The sequence below is a fragment of the Manis javanica genome, chromosome 17, assembly GCF_040802235.1.
Source record: "Manis javanica isolate MJ-LG chromosome 17, MJ_LKY, whole genome shotgun sequence".
In the NCBI taxonomy this organism is placed as follows: Eukaryota; Metazoa; Chordata; class Mammalia; order Pholidota; family Manidae; genus Manis; species Manis javanica.
In genome coordinates, this window is record NC_133172.1 from 28,199,068 (window position 1) to 28,212,094 (window position 13,027).

The window sequence follows — 13,027 nt, forward strand, 5'->3', positions numbered from 1 at the left end:
GTGTGTTAAAGTGTAGATTACAGGACAACAAATCAATGTTCTGAAACTGTGGGTTTATGTAAACCTGAAATTAAAAACAGTGTGCAATCACTTTCTTTGCCTACCTGATGAGGGGAAGAGAAGCAAGCTGTTTTTCCATGGTGGAGAGGTGAGAACACCAGCTTAAAATAGAAGCATTCCCTAACACATCCTTTAGGATGTGGCTTTTGAGAGAGGCAGTTTTTGTACAGCTCTCAGTCTACTACTGACCTGTACCATTCAGGCAACTTCTCTCATTTTCACTGACAAACTTGGGAGTTTCTTCAGACGACCTGGTTTGGTGGTGTACTATTTCCTTAAAAAATCTGCAAGCATCTGCAAGTACTGGGAAAACAAAACAAAACACTGGATCAGCAATAAAGGAGGTAGCAATAGCAGGACAGGAAGGTTTTTGTAAAATGTGTTGTGTGCTATCCTTACTTTAAAATAACAGAGGACATTCACAAGGCTCCTAGTGGAAGGCAGGCACTTGCTCCAATCCTGCAGAAGAGAAAAACTTCAAGTAGCACACTCACTCATTGCCATCTAGGAATTATAAATGGCACGATGGGGAAGGCTAGTGATTCATTTGGTGCCTCTCTTGCATAGATCAGAGGTAAGGTGGACCTTTCAAAGCAACTAGAGGCAAAGATCCAATTATTCAAATTAGAAAAGAATTTAGGACACAATTATACCCACAGGGCAAAATGATGTCAACCATAGCAGCTTCAAATTCAAAGGAAAAATTCATACACAGATATGATTAAAGATACAATTTTATCTTTATGGCAGGTAGCTGTGGGTGTCTGCCAGCTACTGAAAACAATTTCAGACAGACTTTACAGAGTTGGTCTTTCCAACATTTGACCAGAGCAAAGCATAGTAAAAAAGGAGTATTTTCTTTCCCCCAGGGAATTATTTTTAATCAAAACAGAGAATTGCTGCAAAGACGTTTTGGTTACACTTCTCATTTTGGGGGCAAGACATGAAAGGCTTGTATTTCTTTTCTTAGTGACAGTTCCCTCCACCTTTGAAAGGGTGTGGGCAAGGGTTCCAGTGCTCTCCGAACCGGTTGTTCCAAGAATCACCTTTTCAAGTACTGATAGAGTTGTGACTAGATCTGCAGTCCAGAAAACTGGGTGTTAATGTGATTAGAAGTATGAAAGATATTGACTGAATTATGGGAACACCATATAGAATTTGAACAGAATTTTATCCTTTATTTTTAGGTAATATCTTAATCAAAAGAGACTTCATGAGTCACTTAAAAGAGACACTTCCAGAGTTAGGATTTAATTGTAATCTAATATTTACTTTCAAATGTAGAATCAAATCTCAGTATCTTATTACTGTGCTTGAGAGGGAGAATGGAATTTAGTTTTCATTGGTGGCAGGTGGGAGTAGGATAGCTGACAGGTTCTCATGCACAAGGTGACCAGTTCTCCTTCAGTGCTGCCATCTTCAAGCTGATAATGCTCATGGCTGTGGTGGTTTTTCTGCAAGCATAAAACGTTAAATTCCATCAACCACTTCTATTCTAGGGGTGGAGTTGGGATATAATATTGTCCTTTTCTACCTTTGTATTAGTTAACTATGTCTTTTTCTACCTTCATATTAGTTATCTATAGAGCAAATTACCCCCAATTTAGCAGCTTTAAACACGTATTACCTTGGGCTTCTGAGTCAGTACTCTAGGTGTGGCTCAAGATTTCTCACAAGCTACAATCAAAGTGTTGCCTGAGGTCATCTCAAGGCTCCAGTGGGTGCTGGATCCCCTCCCAGTCCCACTCACCTGTTGCTGGCAGGATTCAGTTCTTTGTAGGTGGTTGGACTGTGGGCCGCTGTGCCATGTTAAGTATTGGCGGGAAACCTCCAATTCTTGTCACATGGGCCTCTCCACTGAACATCTTAACATGGCAAGTGGCTTCCATCAAAGCAGGAAAGTGTGAATAGTACTAGCGGGTACTGGTCTCAGAAGTGACATGTCACTTTAGCCATGTTCTATTCATGAGAAGCAGGTCCCTAGGTCCAGCTCACACTCAAGCGCAGGGGATGATACAAGACAGTACCAAGAGGCAGGGATCACTGGGAGCTTAGAAGCTCCTACCACAAGCTGTGTGGGTTTTTTAATGTTAAAAAACTAATGACTGAGGAAGTCAGATTGCCTGCCTAGAAATGTGAGCAGCAGAGGCTATATATTTGAGCCAGTTGCAGCAAGTTCTGTTACTTGTGCCTATTTTTAGAGTTAAATTGTCTTCTGAGGCTTAACACATAACAGAGTGATAAAATAACTCAAGGTATAGAAAGAACTCTATGATCACGTGACTATTTTTTGTTCAAAATTTGTGACTACATCTCTGAAACACAGCCTAATACAATAGGACAAAGTCATCAGTGGAAGAATAGAACAAGGTTTGAAAAGCATGGCTCAATACCTAGATTTCTGAAGGAAATTCCTCCTAGCAATCAGCAGCTACTCAAATGTTTTAATGAAGTATGTACTGGCTTGGTGGCCTGCTGGCACCAGATGTTACAGAGCATGACAAAGCATGGAAGGTGAGAGCACTTTCAGATAAAGCTTTCTTGATTTGAAATAACACGGAGAGTAAAATTGCTCTGTAACTTTAGAGACAGACCAGTGGTAACTACCTTTGCTCCTTCATCTGTGTCTGTATGATTGTAAAACTCTGAGGAGTTTTTGCCTTCCTTTGCTTTCTCTTCAGTGTACACCTTTTGTGAAATCTGCTAGGCTGTAGCTGTGACTGATGCGTTCTGCACCGCAAAAGGACAGCGTTCTGACAGCCCATGCTGGGGAGGTCCTCACTGCCGCTTTGGGGACCGCATGCAGCAGGCTGGATCCTGCAGGCAACTTGAGACTAAACTCATCTTTTTTTTTTCTCATCTTCATTTGAAGATTAATTTGAACACTGAAAGTGGAGTAATCACCTGAGGATTGTTTTATATTTTATTGTAACTGTGATTATTTTACATTGGAAGCTATTGGACAGGACATGCCAATTCTGCCATGGAAGTAAATATTCTTTGTCATTTCCAGAGACTCTGGATATTGAAGTAAAAGCAAGGAAATCAAAACAAAAGGTTTTATTTCTAGTACAAGGGCCCGTTCCTTCCTGTGAGGTGTCAAATCCAGGATGAAGCATATGAGAATTCTTAAACGGTCTGGAAGTTCATCTCTAAAAGAAAAATCCATTGTTTAAAAAAATTTTACTCAAGAAAGTACATAGTAAACATGCACCCCAGTCATTAGCTCCTTGGGTTTTTGTAGTCATTAAACAAATCACAGAAATATATGAAAAAGGTTACTAAAGAAAAGAAAATTCATAATTTTGTATTTATTAGTAGAGGTATATAAAACATGGACAGCTGAATTTGCAGAGAACTAAAAAAGAAATTTGAGGTCAACCTGTCATTTATAAAGGCTCAAAATTCAAATCATTCTCCAAACTCAAGAGATGCATACAACACACAAATGTTTAATTTCTAGAGTATACATTGTTTTCTTTAGATTTAGAAAAGATCACAAAAGCAAAACACTGAAGCTCTGTCTAGTGTCAAACCCATAAATTGTTAGCAAACATTGTTTATTAAGAATTCACAGTAATTGTCTTGCAGAATTTGCAGATGCCAAGAAATCATGGCAACAAAATTGTGGAATCAAGTATTACACAGATAAAGAAAAAAGAGTAAAATATAATACTTTGTGAAAAAATTATTATAGGTTAAATTACATTTTAAATCAGAATGATTGACAAGTGTACAGGGAACATCTGGGCTGTTGTTTAAAATCGCTTGACTTTTGAAACTTAGAGCCAGTTACAGCAAGGAGACGGCACAAGCGAGGGAGCACACTGGAGTAGTTCTGCGATGAGGGTGCTCATTTCTCTGGGCTTTGGTTTTCTCATTTAATAGTCGGACCACATCATCTTTCCTGGGTCTTAAAAAATTCAAGAACTCCAGGCTCCTCCTAACTATGAATACAGCAAACACCATTTTATAAGAGAACATAATCTTCTTTGAGAATTACTGGAATCACAACCAGGCTTTTGTGACCCTGCCTCACCAGTGGACACATTCCTGAAGCAAGGAAGATCCATTGCCTCAGACAACAGAACTACACAAATGGTCCAAAGTGGACATTAGAAGGTTCTTTGAATGCCTAATAACTACATGAAATATGACAAAGACACTGACACAAAAGTTGCCAACAAGTCAAAAGAACTTTTTAAATCTATTTTGTGATGTGAAACTGGGAAATCCTTTGTTTTCCGTTAAACATTTAGGTTGAACATTTCTCCCCACAAAAGATATTTTGTTTCTACACACGTCAGATGTTGGGTTTAGTAGGCTTCGGCCATTTGTGGGCATATCGTCAAGGTGTACCTACTGCCACCCCTGAACTGAAGATATTCTTCCCTCCAGATTTGCATTTTCTACTGTACATTTAACCCCGGATACTATATTCTCTGTAAAGTGTTTAATAACTTTCGCACGATGGATAAATTTTGTCTTCCATTACTGAAATCTATAGCTTTCACGTTAGTAAACAATTTGTAGTTTTCTCACTGGCCTCAATGATGAAAGGCTATATACAGGCATACCTTGTTTTATTGCACTTTGCTTCATTGTGCTTTGAAGATACTATGTTTTTTTTTTTAACAAATTAAAGGTTTGTGGCAACCCTGCATGAAGCAACTCTATGAGTGCCCATTTTCCAACATTTGCTCACTTCTTGTTTATATCATGTATTTTGGTAATTTTTGCAGTATTTCAAACTTTCCCATTACTGTTGTATTTGTTATATTGATCTGTGATCAGTGACCTCTGATGTTACTACTAGAGTCTGAAGATGTGACTGACTTGTTGCCATGTCATGATAAAACTTGAATGGATGAGGAGTTGGTTCTTACAGATGAGCAGAGAAGGTGGTTTCTTGAGACAGATCTGCTTTTGGTGAAGATGCTGTGAAGTTTGTTGAAATGACAACAAAGGACTTTAGAATAGTACATAAACTTAGTTGATAAAGTAGCAGCAGGGTTTGAGAGGATTGACTCCAATTTTGAAAGAAGTTCTACTGTAGGTAAAATTATGTCAAACAGTTTCTCATGCCACAGAGAAATCACTGGTGAAAGGAAGCGTCAGTTGATGTGGTAAACTTCACTGCTGCCTTTGGAAATTGCCTCAGCTATGCCAACCACCACCCTGATCAGTCAGCAGCCATTGACATCAAGGCAACACCCTTCACCTGCAAAAAAGATGACTTGCTGAAAGTTCAGATGATGGTCAGCACTTTTCAGCAATAAGGTGTTTTTGAATTTAGATATATACATTGTTTTTTTTCCCAGACATAATGCTATTGCACACTTAATAGACTACAGTGTAACCATAACTTTTATATGCACTGGGAAACCAAAAAATTCATTTGACTCACTATATTGCAACAGTCTAGAACTGAACCTGCAGTCTCTCTGAGGTATGCCTGTATAGAGCCATTAGCATATGCTGGTAAAAATGCCTAAAATTTATTAGTTCCATTCTCTCCCTATAGTGTACTGCCACATGTTTGACTAAGAAATAAGTGAGATCTAATAACCCATCTCTAGTTCAATGAAAGCATATGGCACTCTAAGGCTGGCTTAGCTATTGGTCATTTGGTTTCTCAGTTCTATCCCTGCAGATAGATTGATCAGAAACCAATGTTCCTAAACCACTTTAAGATGTGCCTTCACTGGGATAAGATTTACTACTATGATCTCTCTCTGCATTTTGCATCTTTTTTAAATCGAGGACCTGTTTTTCAATATAATATCATCCCTCTCTTTACTTTGAGACAAAACTAACCTCTGCAGATAAGTTTGTTTTCTTCTGTGAAAAACAAAAACTATTTCATTTGTTTGACAGCCAGAAAATTTAGAACCAAATTTGCTGTCCAAGCTTTACTTGCTGAGTTGCCTGAAACCATGTACTTCTTTGTTATAATGTTAACTGTCTTCTTTAAAGGCTCTGTATTTTGTAGGCCTCTTCATGATCTTTCAAAGAAAATAGCAATTTCAAAAATAAAAATATAGTTACAAGTGACTATAATGCAGTTAAGCATACTGTATTATTTTCTATTATAATCTAGAGATGTTAAAGATGGATTTAACAGCTGTTTTTCTAATAGACATAATTTAACATAGAAAATATGCTAATGTTCCTTCATAATGAACAATGATATCACAGTTATTATATTAAGTATTTACTATAATGTTCAAATGTTGGATAGCATGTTACCTACTAGAATGCCTATTCCACATTGGCACTGAAAGAATTTGGCTATCTAATCTGGCTCTGGTATATTAGTTCACTGAACACTACATTCATTAAGTCTTTTTACCTTCAGAAGGTAAATGACTTTAAAAAAATTTAAATTATGAATATACTATGTGTATGTTTTCCTATCTCCTGGATATTATATATGTTTTAAAAAACAAAAAATGTGAAATAAACATTTTGAAGTATTATATATGTATCATATTTAAGGTTGCAGTTGTCACTAATCTGAGAAAACATGTGATATTTAAAAGAATCAATGAAGTCCAGAGAAACTTCAATTTCTTCATTGAGAAATTACTGCAAAAATATAGAAAATGAGAATTTATCTCTTTTAAATGGCCTGTATTGGTTGTAATTTGTTAAATGAATTCCTTTCCACATATATATATTAAGGTCCAAAATCTCAGTAAAAAAATCATGATTGAAGAATCATGTATATTTTAATACAAGACTTGTGTAGTGATTTTGAACAGTAAATATCACACAGTGAAAAATTCATCATAAATTAAATGCAATTAACAAAAGGAAACTAAAACTTATGTGCTCATTACTAAGGTCTTTACAATAAATTATAGCATACAGATATATCACAGCATATTTGTATACAAGTGGCTTATGTGAATACTGAAAAATCTGTTATGAAGGTCTTTAATCTTGATTTAATAAAGTTTATACAGTATCAAATAATATCAAAAGTCTAAAAAAAGACAATGAGTTTTTATATCATGTTTATAAATTGTTTATATACCATAACAAAAAACAGGTCAAAAATGCAGTTTAAAAAAAAAGGAAGTTGTTATTCTCGGTAAGAACTAGAAAAATGTATTGTCCCAAGTAAGAAGCAATCTAAAGGCTTTACAGTTTCTTAGAGTTTTCCTTTAACTCTCATACAACCTTGGTTACCATATGCCATGAGATAAGCCAATACAAAGGGAGGAAGTAAATTTTTTTAAAAATCAGGAAACACAGATCTGGTGATGGGAAATGCTGGAAATAAACATAACTACAGGTCTCCCCCAAAATGAATTAAATGACTGCTCACAGTTATCACTGAAAGTGACCAAACTCGGGAAATTTCAAAGGGCTTCTAGAAGATGTAATCTTTTCCAAAAGTTTTTAGTTGTAACTGGCAATGGTGTATATGTCTCAGGATTATGAAATTTTCTAGTATAATATAACTAAGACAGAATATGTCTTAAAAAGTGATAAATCATATCCTCTACTTTTCACGGGAAATAAAGACTAAGGATCCAGTAATTAAAAGGAAGCAGTACAGAAATTAATCAAGAAGAAACAGATGGACGAAACATAACTCTGGGTCTTAATTGGCACTTACCACAGTAACTAGTTTATTTTGACAAATTCTAAAACAGATGCCTATACTGAAATATGTGTGGTACGTTAACCACTTATATTTATGTAAGAAACTGAAATGGTAAAGGTACTGGCTTATAAAACAAATAAGAGGAAAGAAAAATCAAAGGAATGTAAAGAAAAATCTTAGGTTTAAACTTTTTGTGGGATCAAAAAATTGACAGAGCTGAATCAATCAAGAGCTGTGTTCCTGCTGCAAAGACTAGCAGGCAGCCTGAGCCTGGCTCAACATGACCACTCTCCTCTTCAAATGCTATTTAACTGGTGTTTTGCTTATATGACACCAAGCAATAGATGATTATTTTTTTCACTGAATGGAGAAAGTTCCTCGGTTGTTTTAACATATATAGACTGCCTGAGATAATAAAAACTTCACCATTACAATAGTTAACGGGAAATGAAGATCTGCCTTGATTTGATAGGGGAAAAGGGATGGCTGCTGAAAACAGTATGGGTGCTCTGTAGACGGCATACATACATACTTAATCATTAATATCACCTTTACTAGATTAAAAATCAATGGATATGGATGCTTGTGCAGAATCTTCTCGTCCCCTGACATAAATTTCACAGGGAATCTCCTCCATTACTCTGTCTTCTAGGGCCTGTTCAGAGCACTCATGTGACTGTTTGAAAGTGTAGCTACTCTTTTTGAAGGTGCTATTAAATGTTTTCATTGGCTGTGGTTGTGCAAAATCATTTCGGAAAGGAAGTTCCATGGAACTGAGGTTGGTCCTGCTTTGTTTGACACTGGGCGCCTGCGACCCACAGTGGTGGTCATGGATGCAGCGGGAGGCCGTGGAGGAGCGGCGTGCCTTCTGGTAGCTGTCCAGTTCTTCTGACAAGTCAGCCAGGTCTGCAGAAATCTCTTTGTCCCTTAGTGAAAACAGTTCATAATGAGGAGGATCAAACACTTCTTGAAATCCGGTTTTATTAAAAGCAGTTTTGCAAGCCATGACCTTCTTTCGAGGCTGTTTCACTTGTACTAAAATAGAAATAATGAGAAGGACCAAGACAATCCCTGATGTAATGCCAATAATTGTTCCATGAGTTTTAGTGATTTGTTCAAATAGTCCTGTTTTTTTCTTTTCTGCAGAAAGAGAAAGACAAATGACAAAGCTTTCAAAATTCATGAATGAATCCTGTCACAAACTGGTAAGGTATTTTTAGGTAACAGAGGACACTTGTGTCCAATACACCACAGATAATGCAATTTGAAATTAGGTTTTTAAACAAAACAATCTTCTTATGATTTCCAGTTAAACTAGCCAATCGCAATATAGCTAGATAGATTACAAAACAGAAAAAGGACTTGGTTTTTTACTCAGAAGGTACATGAATGCATATAACTTGCAAATCAAATTAAATACATGAGTACAGGAAATGCCAAAACAATACTCTTGCTCTATCAAGTTTACCTTTCCGTTCTATGGTAGGTTTAACCAACTGCTAATTTTAAATATATCCTCAGTATTTCTACTGATGGCCGTCAGCAAGAGAATCATATGATCTGACTGACCCACTCAGGTATGTTTTCATGGTCTACTATTTTTGAATTACTATTTGAAAATAGTTCATGTCAAGTATTTTAGGCAGTCATACCAGATTACAGTAAGTTTTCATAGTAAGATGTTTATTGAACTCTTGGAGAATAAAAGATAACTAAACTTTGGAACTGAGACAGTGATTTGATAATGTTTATAGACATTTATTACCACAGCCATATTTATCTTTTAGGGAGTATACATTGGAAATATAGCATAGGAAATTTTGTGAAATAAGAAAAAGCAGTTTTTACAACAAATCTGCTTTTACATTGTAAGACTGAATCCATCAGTTGATTTTTATTAAATAGTTTTCCTAAGCAGTTTTAAAAATAATGATACTCCTAAGGTTACATTTTAATTTATTTTGAGAATAAGGTATCTTTATAATGCAAATGACTAAAAGCATATGGGCAGGAACTATCATGATGGCCTTTTAAACCATTTAAAATAAAAAACAGCTTTTTTGAAAAAATGTTTTTGCTGAGAATAAGTATTTTTCTTTGCTTTTACCACATTCCAGAGGTCTATGATCCATTTAAAAGAACATTTATAATATAAATCTCCATTTCTGCAAAAGCAGCTATGCAAGCAGTTGTAGGAAAGGATATTTTAAGTCTTTCTTAATGAAAGGCAAGACACTATCCTCTCAAAAAGGTTGGCCTTCACCAGCAGACTCACCTTTACAGTGATTTTCATCCCAAGGATATGCGCAGTTTTGGACACCATTACAGACTAAAGAATTATTTATGCACATGTTGCTATGGCAAAAGAAAGTGCTGCCTGTGCAGGGAGCTGTAGGAAAGAAGAGAACTTCATTGCAAAGAATGGAAAGCACAGAGACTATGAACTCTTTTACATTTGGTTTTCAGTTTCTTAGAAAGTCAGTATCTTACCTCAAAGGCCTTTTCATGTATATTCTTGGTACAATCCAAACAATAAGACAAAGGCCAAATATGAATATATTTGGAATGGCTCTTATGGAACAAGTGTATAGCCTGGTAAATTTTTTCAAAACATTAAAAGAGGCTGGTGAGGCTGTGGACCCACTGGAGCCCTTGTGCATTGCTGGTGGGAATGTAAAATGGTGCAGTTTGGTGGAAAACAGTCTGATGTTTTCTTAGAAATTTTCATAGATTACCATGCACTACAGCAATTCCACTTCTAGGTATGTACCCACATGAATTGAAAGTGGGGACTTGAACAAATACTTGTATACCAACGTTCATTTACAGCACTATTCACAAAAGCCAAAAGGTGGAAACAATACAAATGTCTGTCAGTGGACGAGTGGATAAACTACAGTGTGGTTTATACATACAATGGAATATTATTCAGAATGAAATTCTACATAAGCTATTACATAGATGAATCTTGAAAACATTATACTAAGTGAAATAAGGAAAAAGACCAATACTGTATGATTCCACTTATATGAGGCACCTAGAGTACTCAAATTCATAGAGAAAGAGAAGAGAACAGAGGTTACCAGAGAACAGGGTGAGAGGAGAATGGGGTATTAGTGCTCAACAGGCACAGAGTTTCAGTTTGGGAAGATGAAGAATTCTGGATGGATGATGGTGATGGCTGCACAAGCACGTAAATGTACCTAATGTGACTGAACTATACACTTACAAATGGTTATTTGATTTTACCACAGGGAAAATGAAAACATGCTGGAATTTCAAAAACTGATCTTTAAACAGTAAAGATACACGGAGTATATGCCATGTAATTTTATATTTTGTATGAGCTATTCTTTCAGCCGGGAATATCACCATCTTTCCCTTCCTGGAGATTACCACCTGCCATTCTTCAGGATTAGCCCAAGCGACTCGCTCTGTGAAAGTTCCCAGCAGTTCTCTTAGGTGGGCAGCGACTCCAGTGTGTACCCATCGTACGCTACACACTCCTCTATTTAACACTTCTCCTGTACATGTAAACATCTGTTACTCTAGATCATGATTCAATGTGTTTACTTCTGTTGGGAAATAAAGTTCCAGCTGGAGACAGAAGCACCGAGATAGCAGTACCATAAATTTCAGTGGAAAGACACGTAACAGAATCTGAAAGCTGATAAGTTAGGAGAGCTATTTTTTTTCCCAACTAAAACTGACTGTAGAGGTATGGCAGAAGCACCCCCAAAACCAACTAACCACTCTGACTTCCAAAAATAGAATTAAAAAAATGTATTTCCAAAATCTCTTCATTTTTAATTTTCTGAATACATGTTTCTCAAGAGTGAACATCCAACATACTTCTGCAGGTCGTAGCCACAGCAATCAGACAACACAACAAAATAAAAGGCATCCAGATTGGCAAGGAAGAAGTTAAACTGTCCCTATATGCAGATGACATGATATTGTACATAAAAACCCGAAAGAATCTACTCCAAAACTACTAGATCTAATATCTGAATTCAGCAAAGTTGCAGGATACAAAATTAATGCACAGAAATCTGTGGCATTCTTATACACTAACAATGAACTAGCAGAGAGAGAAATCAGGAAAACAATTCTATTCACAATTGCATCAAAAAGAATAAAATACCTAGGAATAAACCTAACCAAGGAAGTGAAATGCCTATATTCTGAAAACTACAAGACACTCTTAAGAGAAATTAAAGAAGATACCAATAGATGGAAACACATTCTGTGCTCATGGAGAGGAAGAATTAATATTGTCAAAATGGCCAACCTGCCTAGAGCCATGTACAGATTCACTGCAATCCCTATCAAAATACCAACAGCATTCTTCAACGAACTAGAGAAAATCATTCTAAAATTCATATAGAACCACAAAAGACCTTGAATAGCCAAAGCAATTCTGAGAAGGAAGAATAAAGCTGGGGGCATTACGCTCCCCAAATTCAAGCTCTACTACAAAGCCACAGTAGGGAACATAATTTGGTACTGGCACAAGAACACATCCATAGACTAATGGAACAGATTAGAGAGCCCTGATATAAACCCAACCATATATGGTCAATTAATATACGATAAAGGAGCCATGGACATACAATGGGGAAATGACAGCCTCTTCAACAGCTGGTATTGGCAAAACTGGAGAGCTGCATGCAAGAGAATGAAACTGGATTATTGTTTAACCCCATATACAAAAGTAAACTCAAAAAGAATCAAAGACCTGAATGTAAGTCATGAAACCATAAAACTCTTAGAAAAAACATAGGTAAAAATCTCTTAGACATAAACATGAGTGACCTCTTCTTGAACATATCTCCCCGGGCAAGGGAAACAAAAGCAAAAATGAACAAGTGGGACTATATCAAGCTGAAAAGCTTCTGTACAGCAAAGGACACCATCGATAGAACAAAACGGTATCCTACAGTATGAGAGAATATATTCATAAATGACAGATCAGATAAAGGGTTGACATCCAAAATATATATATATATATAAAGAGCTCACACACCTCAACAAACAAAAAGCAAATAATTCAATTAAAAAATGGGCAGAGGAGCTGAATGGACAGTTCTCTAAAGAAGAAATTCAGATGGCCAACAGGCACATGAAAAGATGCTCCACATCACTAATCATCAGGGAAATGCAAATTAAAACCACAAAGAGATATCACCTCACACCAGTAAGGATGGCCAGCATCGAAAAGACTAAGAAAAAATGCTGGCGAGGATGCGGAGAAAGGGGGAACCCTCCTACACTTCTGGTGGGAATGTAAGCTAGTTCAACCATTGTGGAAAGCAATATTGCGATTCCTCAAAAAACTAAAAATAGAAATAC

At 36.4% G+C, this 13,027-nt stretch overlaps 1 protein-coding gene across 2 annotated transcripts in view; it reads right to left on the reverse strand.

The window, feature by feature from the left end:
* Positions 1-6,983: 6,983 nt before the first annotated feature.
* Positions 6,984-13,027, reverse strand: part of NETO2 (neuropilin and tolloid like 2) — a 77,693-nt gene continuing 71,649 nt past the window's right edge. For both annotated transcript variants that reach the window (XM_036996520.2, XM_036996519.2), the window contains exons 8-9: positions 9,951-10,064; positions 6,984-8,815 (exon numbers count right to left, since the gene is read on the reverse strand). In XM_036996520.2, coding sequence (XP_036852415.1) covers positions 8,235-8,815; positions 9,951-10,064 — 695 coding nt within the window. In that variant the 3' untranslated portion in view covers positions 6,984-8,234. The remainder of the gene's footprint in view (positions 8,816-9,950; positions 10,065-13,027) is intronic.